At 43.3% G+C, this 23482-nt stretch overlaps 1 protein-coding gene across 3 annotated transcripts in view; it reads left to right on the forward strand.

The window, feature by feature from the left end:
* Window positions 1-23482, forward strand: part of LOC111971180 (exocyst complex component 2) — a 99401-nt gene that overhangs the window by 66571 nt on the left and 9348 nt on the right. For 2 of the 3 annotated variants that reach the window (XM_023997970.2, XM_070446226.1), the window contains 12 exons: window positions 5180-5299; window positions 5536-5660; window positions 5750-5818; window positions 5993-6150; window positions 8143-8264; window positions 8891-8952; window positions 12351-12431; window positions 13002-13055; window positions 13829-13890; window positions 13977-14043; window positions 22035-22151; window positions 22673-22814. In XM_023997970.2, the coding sequence (XP_023853738.1) occupies window positions 5180-5299; window positions 5536-5660; window positions 5750-5818; window positions 5993-6150; window positions 8143-8264; window positions 8891-8952; window positions 12351-12431; window positions 13002-13055; window positions 13829-13890; window positions 13977-14043; window positions 22035-22151; window positions 22673-22814 (1179 nt within the window). Of the gene's footprint in view, window positions 1-4072; window positions 4106-5179; window positions 5300-5535; window positions 5661-5749; window positions 5819-5992; window positions 6151-8142; window positions 8265-8890; window positions 8953-12350; window positions 12432-13001; window positions 13056-13828; window positions 13891-13976; window positions 14044-22034; window positions 22152-22672; window positions 22815-23482 lie in introns of all 3 variants that reach the window. The other variant, XM_070446225.1, reaches the window with a different exon arrangement.

Genomic DNA, 23482 nt, shown 5'->3' on the forward strand with positions numbered 1-23482 from the left:
AAGACACAATATTTAAGTGCCTTTGAATGGGGTATGGTAGCAGGTGCCAGACGCACCGGTTTGTGTCAAGAACTGCAATGCTGCTGGGTTTTTCACGCTCAAAGGTTTTGTGTATCAAGAATGGTCCAGCACCCAAAGGACATCCAGCCAACTTGACACAACTGTGGGAAGCATTGGAGTTAACATGGGGCAGCAACTCAATTTTAGGAAGGTGTTCTTAATGTTTTGTACACTCTGTGTCTATATATAAGGGTGTGCATAGACAATATGGACATTATTGTTCTAGTTATATAGGATTGAGCCATGACTAGAATACAGTATATACAGTGGGGAGAACAAGTATTTGATACACTGCCGATTTTGCAGGTTTTCCTACTTACAAAGGATGTAGAGGTCTGTAATTTTTATCATAGGTACACTTCAACTGTGAGAGACGGAATCCAAAACAAAAATCCAGAAAATCACATTGTATGATTTTTAAGTAATTAATTTGCATTTTATTGCATTGCACTGCCACAGGTGATTCTAACATGTATTGACTCAAGGAGTTGAATACTTCTGAATATTAACATTACATGCTATTTTGTGTATAAAAGTATGTGGACACCTGCTCRTCAAACATCTCATTACAAAATCATGGCCATTCTTATGGAGTTGGCCCCCCTTTGCTGCTATAACAGCCTCCAATCTTCTGGGAAGGCTTTCCATTAGATGTTGGTGGACCATTTCTGCAGGGACTTGCTTCTATTCAGCCACAAGCATTAGTGAGGTTGGGCACTGATGTTGGGCGATTAGGCCTGGCTCGCAGTCAGAGTTCCAATTCATCCCAAAGGTGTTTGGTGATGTTGAGGTCAAGGCCCTGTGCAGGCCAGTCAAGTTCTTCCACACTGATTTTGACAAACCATTTCTGTATGGACCTCGCTTTGTGCACAGGGGCATTATCATCCTGAAACTATTGCCACAAAGTTGGAAGCACAGAATTGTTTAGAATGTCATTGTATGGTGTAGCATTAAGATTTCCCTTCACTGGAACTAAGGGGCCTAGCTCGAACCATGCAAAACAGCCCAAGACCATTATTCCTCCTTCACCAAACTTTACAGTTAGCACTATGCATTGGGGCAGGTAACGTTCTCCTGGCATCCGCCAAACCCAGATTCGTCAGTTGGACTGCCAGATGGTGAAGTGTGAATCATCACTCCAGAGAATGCGTTTCTACTGCTCCAGAGTCCAATGGCGGCGAGCTTTACACCACTCCAGCTGACGCTTGACATTGCTCATGGTGATCTTAGGCTTGCAGACAGAACACTGCGTGGGTGGTGGCTGTCGTATGTAGTGGAGTCAGAGTATAAACAGGGCTAATGCTAAGGGTAACAGTGGTTTCCGGGGCTCCGTGAGTATGGGGGGTTATTGTGCTCTCTGTAATGCTCTTCACCTTGAGCTACAGAGCTGCATCACTCATCTCTGGGATCGAGTTAGTTACACATCGCTACAGACATGGACACTTGGACACAGCTGTCAGACAGCTGTTAGCCTATACGGAGACAGGAAGTCAAGTGTCTGTCTGTGAATTTAGTTAGGGCTCGGAGTGCATAGGCCTACTGTATGTAAGGTGAGTCTGTAATTCAGTACATGGATGACACCAGTCACTCAGATGCACTTATGGCATTATTTAAAGAAATCATTGAATATCAAATGCACACACATGCACACACTCAGCAGCAGCAGCTGTCTCCTGTCCCCTGTCTTGTGAGCTCAGCCACTCTACGCACCTGGCAGCCATTTACACTCCTAGACCACATCCCCGCTTCCCTCAGCCCCCCACACCAAACCCAAAACCAGTGCTTACCAAAAGCTTCCCTCAACAGCAGCACCCACTGCCCCAATCCCACCAAGACCACATCCACCTAGCTACACCTGAGGCCAGTATCTCTCAAACCTTTCCTCCACCAGCCCCACTCACTCCTCACATCAATCATCGTCATTAAATAAAGGTTACATCTTTTTTTTCTTTTTTTTTATTTAATCATCAAACACACACACACACACTAATTATTATCCAGTGTTGTAGTTAGCAGAATGGACCTTGAGACCTATTGTCAGAGTCACGCGTGACAGGGCAAGCCTATAGCTCTTCGATTTATTGGTAACTGTTGTAGTTTTCCTCTCATGTCTGGAACGTTCCAGAACGTGAAGGATCGGAAGCTCATTCTAGTGTGTTGTTATGACTCTAATAATTACCTGTGAAAATACCCTAAAATGTGTTCTCCTTTCGTTTGAAACCCAATTAATCACATTTTTGTGTGTGGTTGGTTGGTTTGTAGCGTAGCAGCGAGCAGGGCAGCACTAGCAGTCAGTTGCTTCTGTATGTCTAAAAGCTCCCATTTTATTTGTCTGTTATCTCAATCGATTTCTGCCCAATTCAATTACAAACTGTGTTGCTTTTAGTTCCTGAACAATACACACCCCGCCAACGAGAAATACAATTAGCAGCAATTGTGTTTGTAGGAAAATAACGTTGTCAATCGGTGAATGATTAGAAGGCCAGGACACACTGACTGGTGCAGATCTTCACTGTGCAGTCTTAGGGTATTTATTAGGCAGTGTTAGGGTATTAAGAAAAAACATGAAGGGGCAATTTCAAACTCGCCTGAATCTCTGTATTCATATCAACAGCCTGGTAATTCTGTCATTTGAACAGCTCAATGTAAATAAAAGATAAGAAAACATGGACAAGAAGGAGAGAGAGAAAGCAGCTCCATATACTAAAAGCTCGTCGAACATCTCATTCTAAAATCATGGTCATTAATATGGAGTTTGTCCCCCTTTGCTGCTATAACAGCCTCCCCTCTTCTGGGATGGCTTTCCACTAGATGTTGCACCATTGCTGCTGGGACTTGCTTCCATTTAGCCACAAGCATTAGTGAGGTCGGGCACTGATGTTGGACGATTAGGCCTGGCTCGCAGTCGTCGTTCCAATTCATCCCAAAGGTGTTAGATGGGGTTGAGGTCAGGGCTCTGTGCAGGCCAGTCAAGTTCTTCCACACCGATCTGAAGCGTGATTCATCACTCCAGAGAACGCATTTCCACTGCTCCAGAGACCAATGGCAGCGAGCTTTACACCATTCCAACGTCACTTGGCATTGTGCATGGTGGTCTTAGGCTTGTGTGCTGCTGCCCGGCCATGGAAACCCATTTCATGAAGCTCCTGACGAACAGTTCTTGTGCTGACGTTGCTTCCAGAGGAGTTTAGATCTCGGTAGTGAGTGGCAACCGAGGACAGATGATTTTTACGCGCTACATGCTTCAGCACACGGCGGTCCCCTTCAGTGAGCTTGTGTGGCCTACCACTTCGCAGCTGAGCCGTTGTTGCTCCTCGACTTTTCCACTTCACAATAACAGCACTTACAGTTGACTGGGACAGCTGTAGCAGGGCTGACATTTGACAAACTGACTTGTTGGAAAGGGGCATCCTATGACGGTGCCACTTTGAAAGTCAATGAGCTTTTCAGTAAGGCCATTCTACTTCCAATGTTTGACTATGAGGATTGCATGGCTGTGTGCTCGATTTTATACACCTGTTAGCAACGGGCTGAAATAGCCGAATCCACTCATTTGAAGGGGTACACATACTTTTGTGTGTATATATAGTGTATGTAGAATGTGTTAGTCCTTTACAGGATCACTGGATATGTATCTTGTGTGTGTGTGTGTGTGTGTGTGTGTGTTTAGACAGAAAGCAGTGTGTGTGTGGTCGGGGTTGCGACCCAGTGGGGAACAGGAAGTCGTGCGACCTGCAGGGTAGAGAAGGAAGTGAGCTGCACCGCGCTGACAGAAGACACACAGGGTCTTCAACACACACACACACACACACACACATACACAGACATGCATACACACACTCGCAGAAGGAATTAACTTTCTAATCTTACACATTAAACACACAACACACAAGATACTTTGTAACACACTCTGTGTATGGCCGTACCCTATAAACACAGACACACACTCTGCACATATGGAGCTGCTTTCTCTCTCATTCTTGTCCATGTTTTCCTATCTTTCTTTTTATAGAGAGAAGGATGAGAGCTGCTGCTGTTGATCCAGGTGTCGGGTGAACCCTTTCCCATGGTGTTCTGTGTGTGTGTGTGTGTGTGTGTCTGTGTGTGTATGCCTAAATATGTACTTCCAAACATATGTGTTTCTTCTTACTGTGCGTCTATATATGCATGTGTTTGAAAAACCGTGTCTGGTCTGTCTGACTCACCTTGTAGACTTTCCTCACATTTGGAGATGGAAAGGTTTGATCTGCTGTACAGTAAGCCTGCTGCCCAAGCAGTCTGGGGGTTTCACCAAAGCTCATAGACCGCAACATACACAAGAGAATGAGTTTGTGACTCACTGTGTGTGAGTGTGTGTGTGTCATATGTTCTGGATTCTTCTCAATGCGTTTACAATAAGGATCTGTAGGCGTGCTATTTAAGCTCTAGCGGTGTTGTTGTATTAGTGCTTTACCCTGAGTTTCTATCATAGTCTTATCAGTGCAGGTTTCATTTTCATGTCAAAGACCAAAGGTCACGGAGCTGACCTTTCACCCCGTCCAGGTTTTCTTTACCAAACCTCTCCCAGTGCCCCACAGGAGTGCACTAAGCCAAGTGCACTGGAAGCAAGGGTGCAAGATAACCGTGCCATCAGCATAAGAGTGCCAGTCAGCCAGTCACCCCCTTGCTGCAGGACCACTATAGCTCTCTATCACCATCTAGTGGAGAGCAGTGAGCGGCCTGATCAGGCCAGAGTAATCTGACTCAGATCCGCACAGACATCACTGTGCCCAGTGTGGCCCGGCTAAACCCAGTTCACCTCTGCCCTGTACAAACCCACTGCCCTCTCTTCAGCTCCCCTTTGCTTGCTTCTCCTCTCCTCATCCTCCCCCTTTACTTTTCTCTTTCACCCTGAAACAACGGGGCATTCTGTTACTGGCCAGGGGAGAGGTGGTTCAGAAGACAAATAAAGAACGGAGGAGAGGAGCAAGGGAGGGATTGTTTGGTGTGAAAGCCTGCTGAGATTATTGAGGAATGGGGAGTTATTATGAAAAAGGTTTATTTAATCTCTCAAGTATGTGTTCCTGTGGGTTTATTTCTCTTTTCTCTCTCCCCCTCTCCTTCTATCTCTCCATCTCAGTGAGCTTGGGGGCCATAGCCCTGGATCTAGAGGGGGACCCTCGCCCATCGGCTTTCAGTAGGATCAGGGACACAGCTCCTCTGAATAAGGGGGGCATCTTGCATACCCCTCGCCACAGCAGTGAGTAACCCTACTATATTACAGTACAGTATAACCATATACACTCTACCAGACATTTTCAACCTGGGAGTTTTTAAAGGGTTGTGGACATGTTTCCCCCAAAAACATCAGCACTGTGTACATTTGTAAAGTTTAATTGTGAACTATTCTATATTTTTATGTACAACACTATATTACTCAGCTACTTTCGCTTGTCTGTCTATAACCGGTCTGTCTCCTGTCTGTGTGTGTTGCAGCCTGGCATTATGAGACACCCCAGCAGGTGCAGTTTGTGGAGAAGCTTTCGGACGTGGTGATTGGCCAGTTGCCCAACTTCTGGAAGCTCTGGATCTCCTACGTCAACGGCAGCCTCTTCAGCGAGGTACATAAAACAGATAGTGATTGGGTGTCATGAATGTAATGATCCAACACAGCATATTTTCACTGTTGTCAAACGTGTGCTTTTATCAGACTGGAGAGAAATCTGGCCAGGTTGAAAAGTCAAAGAAGAATGCCAGGCAGAGACAGAACGACTTTAAGGTGAGTTGTGTTGGATATACTTTTAGATGCACTTTTTACAACCATAAGAATGCCCTCTCATCAGTGTCTACAGTTTTCAGAGCTAAAGCAAAATGGGCAGTGCCTTGTAATGGGTCCAAAGTGGTACTGTTGTATTGTTTTTGGACTCTAGTCTGTTTCTGTGTGTCTGTATAGAAAATGATAGAGGAGGTGACTCATCGCTTGGTGAAGCTGGTGAGAGGTGCTCTGCTCCCCTCCACCCTGACAGAGCTGGAGCTGAGATTGTACGGTGGCTGGGAGAATAAGACTGAGCTCACTGGACCCTGGCTCACTCAGGTCATACACACCGTCAGGTATGGACATGTCACTGTAGTGCAGGGTTCCCCAACTGGCGGCCTGCGCACTGAATTTGGCTCGTGGGTGGTTTTATTTGGCCCCACAAATTCTCTTGAGAATTATTATTTTTATTGTTGGACATAAGACTCTAAAAACAGCAGGAAATGAGCTCCAAGTGATTTTAATTTTGGAAATCTGTTCCAAAGTATTCCCACGCATATTAGAGAAACACAGTTGAAGTCAGAAGTTTACATACACCTATATTTTTATATATATAAACTCAGTTCTTCACAATTCCTGACATTTAATCCAGTTAGGATCACCACTTTATTTTAAGAATGTGAAATGTCAGAATAATAGCAGAGAGAATGATTTATTTCAGCTTTTATTTCTTTCATCACATTCTCAGTGGGTCAGAAGTTTACATACACTCAATTAGTATTTGGTAGAAATTGGACTTTAAATTGTTTAACTTGTGTCAAATGTTTTGGGTAGCCTTCACAAGCTTCCCACATTGTTGGTGAATTTTGGCCCATTCCTCCTGACAGAGCTGGTGTAACTGAGTCAGGTTTGTAGGCCTCCTTGCGTGCAAACACTTTTTCAGTTCTGCCCCAAAAAGTTGTTATAGGCTTGAGGTCAGGCTTTGTGATGGCCACTTCAATACCTTGACTTTGTTGTCCTTAAGCCATTTTGCCACAACTTTGGAAGTATGCTTAGGTCATTGTCCATTTGGAAGACCCATTTGCGACCAAGTTTAACTTCCTGACTGATGTCTTGAGATGTTGCTTCAATATATCCACATAATTTTCCACCCTCATGATGCCATCTATTTTGTGAAGTGCACCAGTCACTCCTGCAGCAAAGTACCCACAACATGATGCTGCCACCCCTGTGCTTCACGGTTGGATGGTGTTCTTCGGCTTGCAAGCCTCCCCCTTTTTCCTCCAAACATACAATGTGTCATTTTGGCCAAACAGTTAAATTTTTGTTTCATCAGACCAGAGGACATTTCTCTAAAAAGTACGATCTTTGTCCCATGTGCAGTTGCAAACCGTAGTCTGGCTTTTTTATGGCGGTTTGGGGCAGTGTCGTCTTCCTTGCTGAGCGGCCTTTCAGGTTATGTCGATATAGGACTTGTTTTACTGTGGATATAGATACTTTGTACCTGTTTCTCCAGCATCTTCACAAGCTCCTATGCTGTTGTTCTGGGATTGATTTGCACTTTTCGCACCAAAGTACGTTCATCTCTAGGAGACAGAACGTGTCTCCTTCCAGAGCGGTATGACGGCTGCGTGGTCCCATGGTGTTTATACTTGCGTACTATTGTTTGTAAGATGAACGTGGTACCTTCAGATGTTTGGAAATTGCTCCCAAGGATGAACCAGACTGTGGAGGTCTACAATTTCTTTTCTGAGGTCTTGGCTGATTTCTTTTGATTTTTCCCATGATGTCAAGCAGAGTTGTTGGAAAAATTCCTTGTGTCATGCATGAAGTAGATGTCCTAACCAACTTGCCAAAACTATAGTTTGTTAACAAGAAATTTGTGAGAGTGGTTGAAAAACGAGTTTTAATGACTCCAACCTAAGTGTATGTAAACTTCCAACTTCAACTGTTTATACAAATGTAAGAAGGTTTGAATGATTATGTTTTAGTCAAATATTGTATCTGTTTTGCATTCTTGCGGTCAATTTGCAGTTTGCAGTCTACAAATGATTAGTAATTATGTTTCACCCCCCCAACCGTCCACTCAAGATAAAATCGTCCCACGGCTGAATCTAATTGATGATCCTGATGTAGTGTTGTTGTGTGTGTGTGTGTGTGTGTGTGTGTGTGTGTGTGTGTGTGTGTGTGTGTGTGTGTGTGTGTCAATGAAGGTATACCCCATATTCCTGACCCCCAATCCCTCCTCCACTTTCCCCCTGCTCCACTTCTCTCTCTCTATTTCCTGCCTTCTATTTTTCCCTAATTTCTTACCCTCCTCTCTCCCCTCTTTTCTCCCACGTCTTCAGAATAATTTTTGAGGCTCTGGTAGCTCTCGAGATCCCCAATGATCTACTGCAGGTGATCCAGGATCTATTGTTGGAGCTGAGACACCACTGTCTACTGGTCACCCTGCACCACACCGCAGAGGGTGAGGAAAGGGAGGATGGAGATGTGGGAGCGAGGGAAGAGAGTGAATGAGGGGGGGGATCTACTGTTGGAGCTGAGACACCACTGTTGACTGGTCACCCTGCACCACACCACAGAGTGGAAGTGAGGGAGGGAGGGACTGAGAAGGGGGATCTACTGTCGGAGCTGAGACATCAAATTCTACAGGTCATCCTACCCTCTGCACCCTGGAGAGAGGGGGAGGAGGAAGGATAGAGATGTAGCGAGGTTGGGGGATAGGGGAGAGGAGAAATGGAAGGGGTGAGTTATGTGAGGTTAGAGAAAGTGTTTGTGTTCAGTGAAAGGCGGTTTGTGGTTAACAAGTTTGGTTGTTCTGACAGTGGTCCTAGTTCTATAGAACATCTGGGTTGATAGTAACAACTAAAGGTGGTTTTGAAAGGTAGTTATACACTAGTTTAGAGGGTCATTTCACTTTCTACTGCAGTCTTCCTCCAAACAACTCTCACAGTCCTATTTAAAATGTAATGTGAACTGGTCATGACCATTCAGTTGTTAGCCCTCTACTACCTAGTAGATCAAAAATAATGTAAAGAGTGCACACATTTGTAGCGTCTACCATCATTCATGTTTTTGTATGTGCTTTGTCAGATGTCAAAAGGGTTGCAGAGAAAGAGGACTGGGTCGTAGACAATGAAGGAATCACCAGCCTGGTAAAGCTATAGTTACTATAATATCCACTCCACTTAGTGATATATCATGATTTATTATGGTAAGATACAGTATGATATCAAATATGACGTGGTGTAATCTACAGTGCATTCGGAAAGTATTCAGTCCCCCTTGACTTTTTCCACATTTTGTTACATTGCAGTCTTATTCTAAAATATATACACTACCGTTCAAAAGTTCGGGGTCACTTAGAAATGTCCTTGTTTTTGAAAGAAAGGCACTTTTTTTCTGTCCATTAACATAACATCAAATTGATCAGAAATACAGTGTAGTCATTGTCAATGTTGTAAATGACTATTGTAGCTCGAAACGGCTGATTTTTAATGGAATATCTACATAGTCGTACAGAGGCCCATTATCAGCAACCATCACTGTGTCCCAATGGCACGTTGTGTTAGCTAATCCTAGTTTATCATTTTAAAAGGCAAATTGATCGTTAAGAAAAACGTTTTGCAATTAGGTTAGCACAGCTGAGAAATGTTGTTCTGATTAAAGAAGCAATAAAACTGTCTTTCTTTAGACTAGTTGAGTATCTGGAGCATCAGCATTTGTGGGTTCGATTATAGGCTCAAAATGGCCAGAAACAAATAACTTTCTTCTGAAACTCATCAGTCTATTTTTGTTCTGAGAAATGAAGGCTGTTCCATGTGAGTAATGTCCAACAAACTGAAGATCTCGTACGACGCTGTGTACTACTACCTTCACAGAACAGCGCAAACTGGCTCTAGCCGGAATAGAAAGAGGAGTGGGAGGCCCTGGTGCACAACTGAGCTAGAGGACAAGTTCAGTAGAGTGTCTAGTTTGAGAAACAGACGCCTCACAAGTCCTCAACTGGCAGCTTCATTAAATAGTACCCGCAAAACACCAGTCTCAACATCAACAGTGAAGAGGCGACTCCGGGATGCTGGCCTTCTAGGCAGTTGCAAAGAAAAAGCCATATCTCAGACTGGCCAATAAAAATAAAAGATTAAGATGGGCAAAAGAATACAGACACTGGACAGAGGAAGATTGGAAAAAAGTGTTATGGACAGACAAATCTAAGTTTGAGGTGTTCAAATCACAAAGAAGAACATTCGTGAGATGCTGAAAAGATGCTGGAGGAGTGCTTGACGCCATCTGTCAAGCATGGTGAAGTTAATGTGATGGTCTGGGAGTGTTTTGGTGGTGGTAAAGTGGGAGATTTGTACAGGATAAAAGGGATCTTGAAGAAGGAAGGCTATCACTCCATTTTGCAATGCCTTGCCATACCCGGTGGACAGTGCTTAATTGGAGCCAATTTCCTGCTACAACAGGACAATGACCCAAAGCACAGCTCCAAACTATGCAAGAACTTTTTAGGGAAGAAGCAGTCAGCTGGTATTCTGTCTATAATGGAGTGGCCAGCACAGTCACCGGATCTCAACCCTATTGAGCTGTTGTGGGAGCAGCTTGACCGTATGGTACGTAAGAAGTGCCCATCAAGCCAATCCAACTTGTGGGAGGTGCTTCAGGAAGATTGGGGGGAAATCTCTTCAGATTGCCTCAACAAATTGACAACTAAAATGTCGAAGGACTGCAAGGCTGTAATTGCTGCAAATGGAGGATTCTTTGACAAAAGCAGAGTTTGAAGGACATTATTATTTCAATTAAAAATCATTATTTATAACCTTGTCAACATCTTGACTATATTTCCTATTCATTTTGCAACTCATTTCATGTATGTTTTCATGAAAAACATTTCTAAGTGAACCCAAACTTTTGAACGGTACTGTATGGGTGTGTATGTATATATATTCTTCTCATCAATCTGCACACAATACCCCATAATGACAAAGCATCTCGTTTTTAATTTTTTTTTGCAAATGTTTTATAGATAAAAAACATAAGTATTCAGACCCTTTACTCAGTACATTGTTGAAGCACCTTTGGCAGCGATTACAGCCTTGATTCTTCTTGGGTATGATGCTACAAGCTTGTCACACCTGTATTTGGGGAGTTTCTCCCATTCTTCTCACCAGATCCTCTCAAGCTCTGTCAGGTTGGATGGGGAGCGTCGCTGCACAGCTATTTTCAGCTTTATCCAGAGATGTTCGATCGAGTTCAAGTTCGGTCTCTGGCTGGGCCTCTCAAGGACATTCATAGACTTGTCCCGAAGCCACTTCTATGTTGTCTTAGCTGTGTGTTTAGGGTTGTTGTCCTGTTGGAAGGTGGACCTTTGCCCCAGTCTGAGGTCCTCAGCGCTCTGGAGCAGGTTTTCATCAAGGATCTACCTGTACTTTGCTCCGTTCATCATTCCCTTGATCCTGACTAGTCTCCCAGTCCTTGCCACTGAAAAACATCCCCACTGCGTGATGCTGCCACCACCATGCTTCACCGTAGGGATGGTGCCTGGTTTCCTCCAGACGTGACGCTTGGCATTCAGGCCTAAGAGTTCAATCTTGGTTTCATCAGACCACAGAATCTTGTTTCTCATGGTCTGAGAGTCTTTAGGTGCCTTTTGGCAAACTCCAAGCAGACTGTCGTGTCTTTTACTGAGGAGTGGCTTCCGTTTGGCCACTCTACCATAAAGGCCTGATTGGTAGAGTGCTGCAGAGATGGTTGTCCTGAAAGGTTCTCCCATCCCCACAAAGGAACTTTAGAGCTCTGTAAGAGTGACCATCGGGAAGAGCTGCTCTAGGAAGAGTCTTGGTGGTTCCAAACTTCTTCCATTTAAGAATGATGGAGGCCACTGTGTTCTTGGGGACCTTCACTGCTGCGGAAATGTTTTGGTACCCTTCCCCAGATCTTTGCCTCCACTCCAAGACAGGATTGAGCTCTACAGACAATTTCTTCGACCTCATGGCTTGCTTTTTGCTCTGAAAGGAAAGGGAAAGGGGGTTACCTAGTCAGTTGTACAACTGAATGGCTTCAACTGAAATGTGTCTTCCGCATTTAACCCAACCCTTCTGAACCAGAGAGGTGAGGGGGGCTGCCTTTATCGACATCCACGTCTTCGGCGCCCAGGGAACAGTGGGTTAACTGACATGCACTTTCAAGTGTGGGACCTTATATAGACAGGTGTGTGCCTTTCCAAATCATGTCCAATCAATTGAATTTACCACAGACTCCAATTACGTTGTAGAAACATCTCAAGGATGATCAATGGGAACAGGATGCTCCTGAGCTCAATTTCGCGTCTCATAGCAAAGTGTCTGAATACTTATGTAAATAAGTATTTTTTTTTTATACATTTGCAAACATTTCTAAAAAACAGTTTTGCTTTGTCATTATGGGGTATTGTGTGTAGTGAAAAAAATATAATTGTATCAGTTTTAGAATAAGGCTGTAACGTTCAAAATGTCAAGGGTTCTGAATACTTTCTGAATACACTGTATGTATTCAATCTGTGTGTTGTGAGCAGCCGGCCCAGTTTGAGCAGTGCATGGTGCAGATGCTGCAGTCACTCAAAGAACCCATGGAGACCAAACCTGGGGAGGTCAATGTAAGGAACCCACACACATTACACTATCACAGAATCTCATTCATCTATGTGAACTACAGGTAACTGCCAAAATTAGGGAAATGCCAACATAAAGTGTCTCAACGGGGTGTTGGTCCAACACGAGCCACCAGATCAGCTTCACTGCACCTTGGCATAGATTCTCAGGCTTCGCTCCATAATCTCCTTTTAAGTGTTCAATTCGGTTGAGATTTGGTGAATGAGACACACACACACACACACACACACACTTTAAACCCCCTATGCTCCTTTGAGACCCCTCTTTCAGAGTCACTGAGATTTCTTCTAGCCATGGTAGACAAAATAATGGGCAACTGGACATTTGTATACATGACCCCTAAGCATGATGGGATATTAATTGCTTAAATAATCCACACACCTGTGTGGACGCACCTGCTTTCAATATATGTTGTATCCCTCATTTACTCAAGTGTTTCCTTTTATTTTGGTAGTTACCTGGATATGTTGTTGAATTGGACCACGTTACAGTGTGATAGTTGTTTTATGCGGCTGAGTGTCCTGTCTCACCTTGCTCTCCTTTCCTGTCTTCAGATCCTCCAGTTGGATCAGGACCAGGCCTCAGAGCTCTGTGTGGACATCATAAAGGTACTGTACAGTCACTACAGACTAGGTTTTACAGTATATTTTACCACAATAATACGGAGTAGAGATTCATATTACAGCATCGTTCAACATAGGAATCCCTTCAATTTACTGGTAGTTTAGCATGAAGGGACGGTGTGACTTTCACTAGAGAATAAGTTTACTGTATATTTCACTCTGTCTACACTGAAGGGACTCCTACAGGTCGTCTATAGGCTACAGTGCAGAAGTCCGGTAGGCATTTAGGGACAGTTTCCAGGATACAGATTTAAAACTAGTCCTAGACTTTCAATGGAGAATCTCCACTGAGATTAGTCTATCTATGTCCGCGAAACTGGCCCTTAGATTATTGTAGACTTTTTTACCTTTGTAGGATGAAGGGGCCAGGAAGCTCTGTGAGAGGATCATGAAGGTACGGTACAAAGTAGAGTCAAGGAGTACATCATATTTCACCATACTAGTAGTTTACTGTAGGTCTTCAGTGCACAAATCCGGTTAAAATTCAGTAGACATGTAGATGTTACTTTCCGAGCAGGTTCGAGAGCAAGTGGAAAAGCTCTGGAAGGACATCAATAAGGTATGGTACAGAGTAGATAAGAGACTAGGATTACACTCATATTACACCAAAGGAATCACTACAGATTTTAGGTCGTTTTACTGTAGGTTTACAGTGCAATCCATTCACCCCATTCAGAATATAGTACGCTGTTACTGTTGTCTAGGTGTGTTTGAGTAACTGATCTGTATATGTGACTGACCTGTAACACCTATTCCAGGTGTTCATCAACTGCCTGGAGCAGCTGAGCACTAAAACAGACAGAGACATCGACACCTCACAGTGAGTACAGGCAGGGACTTTACTTCCAGTGTCCTTTTGTGTGTCTGCATTAGTGTGTTTTTAAACTCTTCCGTATGTGTTCTCAGTATGTCCGTGGACCTGGCCTCTCCAAACTTGTTCAGTGGCATTCAGGAGGACTTCTGTCCAACACTGGTACGAAAATCTTATTTTTCTCATTCTGAGACTATAGGCCTCAATCTCACTCTACAGGATTACCAATGTCAGTAAGCGTTCTCAGTGAGGGTTATTTCTCGCTCTCTATCTCTCGTACAATCTCACCCCACTACACACACACACACAAACAAACAAAACACACACGCATATGTATCTCCTTCACTGGCATACCAAACCACTCTGTGTTATGATGCTGTTTCCTGGTTGTGGACAGGATGCAGGCACAACCTTATTTCCTGTAAATACTATATGTTGAGATGAGAGTGAATGGCATGGGTGTCATGTGGGGGGGGGGGGTGTGATGACAAAGAGGAGTGTGTGTGTGTGTAGGGTGTTTCTGGTAAAGGGAAATAGAGCAGGGGGCAGACGGGGTTTCCCCTAATCTCTAGCAGGGGTGAGATGGTGAGTCTGACAGCCAGGCTGTCAGAGTTTATTTATGAGCACCAACGCTTTATAAATAGTACATAAACCATTGTAAAGGATTAATTGCATGAAGAAATATTCATGGTAATATACTTTTTTTTTTTTTTTTTGATTATTTAACTAGGCAAGTCAGTTAAGAACAAATTCTTATTTACAATGACGGGTCACTGGGGAACAGTGGGTTAACTGCCTTGTTCAGCTCGGGGATTCGATCCAGCAACCTTTCAGTTCCTGGCCCAACGCTCTAACCGCTAGGCTACCTGCCGCGCAGAGCAAAACAAAACAAAAATATAAACGCAAAATGCAAGTGAATCAGTCACTTGAAATGAATTTATTAGCCCCTAATCTATGGATTTCACATGACTGAGCAGGGGCGCAGCCATTGGTGTGCCTAGGAGTGAGCCCACCCACTGGGGAGCCAGGCCCAGCCAATCAGAATGGGTTTTTCCCCTCAAAGGGGCTTTATTACAGTCCAAAATACTCCTCAGAAACCGGATGTGGACGTCCTGAGCCAGCCGTAGTTACACGTGGTCTGTGGTTGTGAGGCCGGTTGGATGTACTGCCAAATTCTCTAAAATTATGTTGGAGGCAGCTTATGATAGAGAAATTAACCAACTCTGATGGACATTCCTACAGTCAGCATGCCAAATGCACTCTGTGGCATTGTGTTGTGTGACAAACCTGCACATGTTAGAGTGGCCTTTTATTGTCCACAGACACTGGACAGGATCTCTGCCTAGAACGCTAGCATCCTGGAGTCGCCTCTTCACTGTTGATGTTGAGTCTGATGTCCAGTCTCAACGCTTTGCTCACACAAAGCCCCGGAAATACACTGCTCAAAAAAATAAAGGGAACACTTAAACAACACAATGTAACTCCAAGTCAATCACACTTCTGTGAAATCAAACTGTCCACTTAGGAAGCAACACTGATTGACAATAAATTTCACATGCTGTTGTGCAAATGGGATAGACAAAAGGTGGAAATTATAGGCAATTAGCAAGACACCCCCAATAAAGGAGTGGTTCTGCAGGTGGTGACCACAGACCACTTCTCAGTTCCTAGCTTCCTGGCTGATGTTTTGGTCACTTTTGAATCCTGGCGGTGCTTTCACTCTAGTGGTAGCATGAGACGGAGTCTACAACCCACACAAGTGGCTCAGGTAGTGCAGCTCATCCAGGATGGCACATCAATGCGAGCTGTGGCAAGAAGGTTTGCTGTGTCTGTCAGCGTAGTGTCCAGAGCATGGAGGCGCTACCAGGAGACAGGCCAGACATCAGGAGACGTGGAGGAGGCCGTAGGAGGGGCAACAACCCAGCAGCAGGGACCCTACCTCCGCCTTTGTGCAAGGAGGAGCACTGCCAGAGCCCTGCAAAATGACCTCCAGCAGGCCACAAATGTGCATGTGTCAGCATATGGTCTCACAAGGGTGTGTGCACCTGCCGCAGGTGTCACATAATCTCTTTGAAGCGGTTGCGTGGCATGGTCTCTCTGAAAAAGTCCACACCATACCTATCAGACCAAAATAACTCCACATCCATGCTCTTACCGCCGTGTGCCCCACGGACATACCAGAGTGCAATAAATGCTTTGAGTTCATCCAAAGACATGTCCCACATACTGTTTCTTTTTCAGTGCGCATGAGCAACAGTACAATCTCTGATGTGCTACATCATCTGCATGCCACATAAACTCGTCACTCTTTTCTACCCAAACCGTGCCATCCCTCCCAGACTCCTGTCTCATGGTGACAGTTGGGATCACCGTCTCAGTTGGCTCTGTTCTGGTTTTTCCGCGGCGAGACTCAGGCATCGGAGACGGAGGCTCGAAGTCAACATCAGAGTCAGATGGAGACTCTTCATCAGCAATGTCGATTTTCAAGCTCCATATCCGTTCCTCTATCCGACTCCAACTCATCTAGTCTGTCAGTGCGTCCATTCGGTTGGTTCGGCTTGCCATTCTGAACTACACACCTTCTATGTTACACTCAGTGTCTGATTTGACTCTCCGATGGGAAATTATATACAATTTCCAGCCTTTCATAATACAATAACTGGACAGCCCACAATTCATCATCATTACACTATTGTTCTAAATTCAATCATCCTCTTCACCGTCATTATTCAGATAAATCTACTTGAATCACCCTCCTCATCATTCAGTTCATTGAAGTCACATGCACCATTATCAGTTTCTATTTGGTTTCTATTGCCCATTCATCCATTGATGACAGAATAGCATATTTAAATGTTACTAGTATTTGCTTAGTAGCCACAGCAATGCTGCCACACGAGTGGTCGTGTGCTGAATACATGGACAGCATGGATATTCTTGGAAAAAGTGACATTTGTAAATAGAGCTGCACCTCTTGAATTTGAGAGTTATTTGACAAAGGTACGTGTCATAGAAGCTGCAGAATATGCTCTTTATGATACTATATAAATCAAAATGTTTTACTTGCATGTGACTCTGATGGAGGTGTTTGAGAGAGGTCCCTAATTAAACTTTTATCTTTACGTTTTTAGATGCCGCTGTTAGTTTTTCTGTTGATGTATCGGTTGGTTATATTCTTTTAATCACTTTTTATGGTACCATGAGCAAGACCAACCCGAAGAGAACTGCTACAACCAACACATCGTCGAAGGCCGAACCAACTACTCAAACACCGAAAATGGCTGCCACGGCCAGCCCTGATGCAGAGTCGGAGGCCTTGTCTATGACCACGCTTGAAGCTGAGCTAGCTGAACAAATAAGTAGCCTAAAAGAGGATATGGCTTCTGTCATCAGCACTTCGCTGGCACCTCTCCAAACTTCCGATGATGCCTTTTGAGAAACAGTCAACACTTTTGGGCAACGCCTCACTACACTAGAAGGTTTCTCCACTGACAACACCAAGCATATTGCCGAGCTAGAGGCAGCTGTCTCGCATATGAAAACAACCAACACGGCTCTACTTTCCTCGGTAGATTCGTTGGAGAATTATACCAGAAGGGAAATATCCGGATCGTTGAGAGTAGAGTCAACCCTGTGAAATTTGTCTCCGACATGCTGGTAGTAGTGATGGGAAATGGTGTCTTTGATAAGCGGCCGGAGCGCAACCGAACACACAAATCCCTCGCCCCCAAACCCAGCTCAGGGGAGCGGCCTAGGGCAATCATAGCCCACTTTCATCATTACCAAGATTAGGAACGTGCAATGCGCTGGGCGAGGGAGCAAAATTCCGTGGCCAAGATGTATGATTCTACCTGGACCTGTGTGCCAACCTCGTGAAGCTGAATTCAAGAACATCATAACCTGTCTCTACAAGAAAGGGTCAATTTTCAGCTCCTCGACTTAACATGTCTTTTATGAGGGAGAGACCCTTATTTTTGACACACTTGCATTCAAAATGCAATGCTAAGGCAAGGGGAACAGCAATACTTATTCAAAGACTGTACAATTTACCGCTCCTGACATAATCTCGGATCCACAGGAGCGTTTTGTGATGGTATCTAGTTCTCTCTTTCACACCTTTTTGTTTTGCTTGTAGATGTTTATGCTCCCAATTGGGATGATGTTGATTTTTTTTTTAACAAACTTATTTCTTTGCTGCCCAATCTCAACTCTAACACTATTTCATTTTTGGAGGGGACTTGAATTGTGTGATCCAATTCAAGTCGTTCAAACCCTAGAGCATTTTCTCCCTCAGAAATGTCCAGCGCTTCGTCTACATTTATCAGACTGGCAGGATGTGTAGATCCATGGAGATTCCTTTTTTCCAATAACAAGGAATTGTCTTCATTTTCCAATTTGCATCACTCCTATTCTACTACTTTTTTGTAGATAAAGCCCTTCTCCCATCTGTAAAGACAGTAGAATACTCTGCCGTTGTTGTTAGTGACCATGCTCCTCTGTCACTCGACCTTTCATTCTCATTGAACTATACATATCGCCCCCCCATGGAGACTTATCTCATCTTTACTTTCAAATAATTCATTCTTTATTGAGGCAAATATTGATGTCTTTATTGAGGCAAATAAAACAGATTCGATCTCTGTCTACACTTTGGGAAACACTTAAAGTTGTTCTTAGAGGATAAACAATGTCCTATTCCTCTCTTCTCAATAAACCACGGAAAATTCAACAACAGCAACTGATCGACGCCATTCTGAAGTTAGACCAACAATACTCCACATTTCCATCACCAGAACRTCATAAAGAAAGGCTGAGTCTTCAAACTCAGTACAATTTACCATCCACTGATAAGGCTGAGCAGCAGCTACTTCACGCACGCGGTTTTGTTTACGAGCATGGAGAAAGGGCTGGTAGACTTCTAGCTTATCACCTCAAGTTCAAATCTGCCTCACAGCTGATCCCTCAAATTCCTCGGGTGTTTTAACAGTTAGTCCCACTGAAATCTTTCAAAACATTTCAAAACATTTTATTCAGACCTTTAAACATCAGAATCACCTGAAGACAATTCAATTATGAATGATTTTCTTGACAATTTGGAAATTCCTACCAGAGTAGTACAGAGAAGAGAGAGGAAATGTATCAACTTTTGCAGTTAGAGGAGATTTTTTATTCAATTACAGCAATGCAAAGTGGGAAATCCCCTGGCCCAGATGGCTACCCAATCGAATTCTACAAGTTTTCTGCCAACCTGGCGCCTCTCCTGCTGGAAATGTTCGAAAACACCCAGGACCATGGTGTTTAACCCCAAACCATGACAGAGGCGTCGATCACACTTTTGTTAAAACCCGGCAAAGGTGCGCCTAAGTGTGGTTCATACAGACCGATCTCCCTTTTAAATGCAGATGTTTAAATATTTCCGAAATTGCTCTCGAATAGAGTCCACTATGACATACGACATATCAACGGATCAGACAGGGTTTATTAACAGTTGCCATCCCTTTTCTAACATGCAACATTGGCTTAATGTGATACACTTTCCTGCATCTTCGGATGTTCCTGAAGTAATTATCTCTTTAGATGCGGAGAAGGCATTTGACAAGGTAGAATGGTAATATTTATTCTCTCTACTGGGAAAATTTGGCTTTGGTGCGAACCTCATTTCCTGGGTCCGACTGTTGTACTCATCACCCAAGGCATCAGTACCTACAAACAAACTTTGTAAACAGTATTTCCCATTATCAAGGGCCACACGCCAAGGATATCCATTGTCCCCTCTGTTACTTGCCCTGGAAATATAACCCCTTTCTATTATGCTAAAGAACACACCCTTAATACATGGTATCTACAGATGGGGACTAGAACACAAAGTTTCCTTGTATTCAGATATCTTGCTTTTATATATCTCAGACCCCGAAGAGTGTGTCCCTGATATAGTGGACCTACTGTGTGGGTTTGGTGTGTTTTCAGGTTATAAATTGAATTAAAAAATAAAATAAATGCATGTTTTCCTATTAATGAATTAGCTTTACACATTCCACGAGACACTATTCCATTTCGTATGTCCAAGTCTGGCTTTAAATATTTAGGGATCAATATCACCCGTACCTCGTCTTTCCTCCATGATGAGAACTTTATCCCCCTGATTAGCACACTTAAACTGGGCTTTCAGAGATGGAGTATTCTCCATTTTACTTTAGCTGGTTAAGTGAATTGTATTAAGAGGGAATGTATTGCCCAAATTTCAGTATTTGTTCCAATGTCTCCCTCGCTTTCTTCACAAGTCTTTAATATTTTTTTTAAATGAGGCAGTCGGAATCCAAGAATACGTAAAGCATTTCTCCAGGGAGATATTACACATGGAGGACTAGCCCTTCCTAACTTTATGTATTATTACTAGGCAGCGAAATATACAAAAGATTGTTTACTGGCTTCGCACCATAGAAACTGACTGGTGTCAAACAGAAGCCAACTACTGTTTCTCTTCCTCTGTCAGCTTTAGTTACCTCCAATCTTCCTCTTTTAGCTTCGCGCTACACATCCAGTCCAATTGCTGTCAATACTCAATGTTTTACTCAATTCCGTCAACGTTTTAAATTCTGTGATTTCTCTATTCAAGGTCATTTATGTAATAATCAACTCTTCTTTCCAGGCAAATTCAGCTTTTACGCTGTGGCAGAGGAATGGCTTTACTAAGTTTAATTACCCTTTATATTGATGGCACCTTTTCCAATTTCGATGACCTTTCTATCAAATTGAATCTACCCCATTCAAGTTTATTTAGGTGTTTCCAAATCCGGCAGTTTATTTGCAATCAAAGCCCCGCCTTTCCAATTCTATCACCCGGATTGAGTTTGGATGCCCTTTTGAAAACACCTTTTCAACTAAAGGGACTCATCTCCCATATTTTTTAGATAATCGTTCATGTCCCTTGATAACCCGTCACTTAATAAAATCTGATCTGACTGGGGTAAAGGACTTGGTGGAGAGATCTCTGACAAAGTCTGGAATAGTGCCTTACTTAGGGTAAATGGAAGCTCCTCTTAATCAGCCTTATACAGTTTAAGGTACTTCACTGTATCCATTTCAGTAAGGCCAGATTGTCCAAATTCTACCCAAACGTTGAAGGTACATGTGACCGGTGTAAAAGCTCCTTGGCGGACTTGACTCACATGTTCTGGTCCTGTCCCCATCTGGTAGGCTATTGGTCCACTATATTTTAAAACCCTTTCTGAAGCATTTGATATAGAGTTGCAGCCTAGTACAGAAATTTGTATTTTTGGAGTACCAAACAACAAACCTTCCCTGACCAATAGACGGCTAGATGCCTTTGCCTCTCTGTTGACCCGCAGAAGGAGTTTATTGGACTGTAAAATCTATAAATCCACCTTTAGCTTCTCTTTGGCTCCAATATTTGATGCTGTTCCTAAAATTAGAAAAAAATGAAGTATACCATTCGAGGGTCAACCAACTCATTTTACTCCACCTGGGACCCGACGATATCCTATTTTGACTCCAAGCATCATTACACTATTGTCTTTCTAAGTTAAATCAACCGCTTCACCCCCCTTATCATTCAGTTAGGCCTAATTTGATTGTGAAGTAAGGTGCACAATTATCGCCCATTCACCCATTTGTCATTCAGTGAGGAGAGAGAGACTCTYTAGCACCTGACTGGGTACCAACGTCCTACAGCACATTGTCTTGGCGGGTTAAGTTGGGAATAGGTGTGGAAACAAATGGTTAAAAGGCTCTAAATACTTTTCTGTTTGTGATTTCAAAATTCTGACAAATGAGCAGTGTAAAATACAAACATTTAGGAAAAGTCAGGGAAGGAGCAGGACATTGATTTTGTCAATAAAAAAATTGTGGCTGTTGGCCTATGACGGTTCTTGTGTTAAGAGTGAACCCTACCTGTTACACTAATCATGTCAGTRAGGTAGCTGTTATCATTGAACTTGTATCAGAGGGAAACCCGGAGTGTGTAGTATGCAGTAAACCATGATATCAGTCAATTCCAGTAAAACAGGGTTGGAGTCAGTGATGAGATTACTGGCAGATAGATGTTCAGAGACCACTCAATATGACAAATCCAATGTTCTGACCTTAAAATTCGGTGTGTRTTTGTGTGTGTGCTTGCGCRTGCATGTGTGTAGGAGCAGCGTCTGCTGATCATCCTCAGTAACTGTCAGTACCTGGAGAAACACACCTTCCTTAATCTGGCTGAACACTTTGAGAAACACGGATTCACCGGGACTGAGAAGATCACACGGGTGAGTAGAGAGGACACACACACACACACACGCACAACCTTGGGAAGCTGCAACTTCAGCCTTCTGTGTGTCAGAAACAACAAACAGTTAACTGGCCCCTTAGATATTTTGGTGTTTTAGTTTTTGCTGTTCTGTGAAGAAGAATGTTTGTCACCAAAGATATGATGAGAAAGAAGTTTGTTTCAGGGCAGAGCAATTACTCTCACTTTCTCTTTAAACACTTAAATGTCAGATCTCTGAGTCAGTCTCTTTCTCTCTCTCACATATTGGTTGGACCTTCCCGTAAAGACAGCTGAGCGGCCTGTAGCAATTGGTTCAAAGCCACTCAGGGCAGTTTAGTGGGTTTTTGAGCCCTTGTTTTTGCCTTGGGAACTATATTGTAACTATAAGACTATCGATAATGTTACTGTAAAAGCACTTTGTGACAACTGCTGATTTCTAAATACATGTTTTGAAATCTGCTCCCAGGTTAGTGTCTGTGTAGCTGTGTTAATTAGGTTTGTCTCTGCCTCTGTTTCCAGGTGACTGTACATGCGGTGAAGGAGCTGGATGAGAGTTTGTTTGATGCCTACATCGAGAGGAAGTCTGATCCCATCGTAGGGTCCCTGGAACCAGGCATCTATGCTGGACACTTCGACTGGAGGGACTGCAGTACACCCACAGGTATACACACACACAGATCTATGCTGTCTACTTCAATTGGAGGGACTGCACACCTTAATCGCAGGACATTATGCGCTATGGCCAGGATTCAAACAAACACAGATTAACGACCTCTGCACTGTGATAGACTTTTAAAATGCAATTTCCCAAATGTTTTCAGAGATTGCCTTCGCAATGTTGAGTTCCTGCGCCAAGCCACAGGTGTGACAGAGAGAGGGGGTTTACCCATAATAACCCCTGACCTACAGTGCCTTCGGAAAATATTCAGACCCCTTGACTTTTTCCACATTTTGTTACATTACAGCCTTATTCTAAAATGTATAAAATACATTTTAAAAATCCTCAGCAATCTACACAAAATACCCCATAATTACAAAGTGAAAACGTATTTATTTTTGCAAATGTATTAAAAATTGAAAAACATAAATACCTTATTTACRTAAGTATTCAGACCCGTTGCTATGAGACTTGAAATTGAGTTCAGGTGGATCCTGTTTYCATTGATCATCCTTGAGATGTTTCTACATCTTGATTGGAGTCCACCTGTGGTMAATTCAATTGATTGGACATGTTTTGGAAAGGCACACACCTGTCTATATAAGGTCCCACAGTTGACAGTGCATGTCAGAGCAAAAACCAAGCCATAAGGTTGAAGGAATTGTCTGTAG

Source organism: Salvelinus sp. IW2-2015, linkage group LG13, assembly GCF_002910315.2.
Source record: "Salvelinus sp. IW2-2015 linkage group LG13, ASM291031v2, whole genome shotgun sequence".
Lineage (NCBI taxonomy): Eukaryota > Metazoa > Chordata > Actinopteri > Salmoniformes > Salmonidae > Salvelinus > Salvelinus sp. IW2-2015.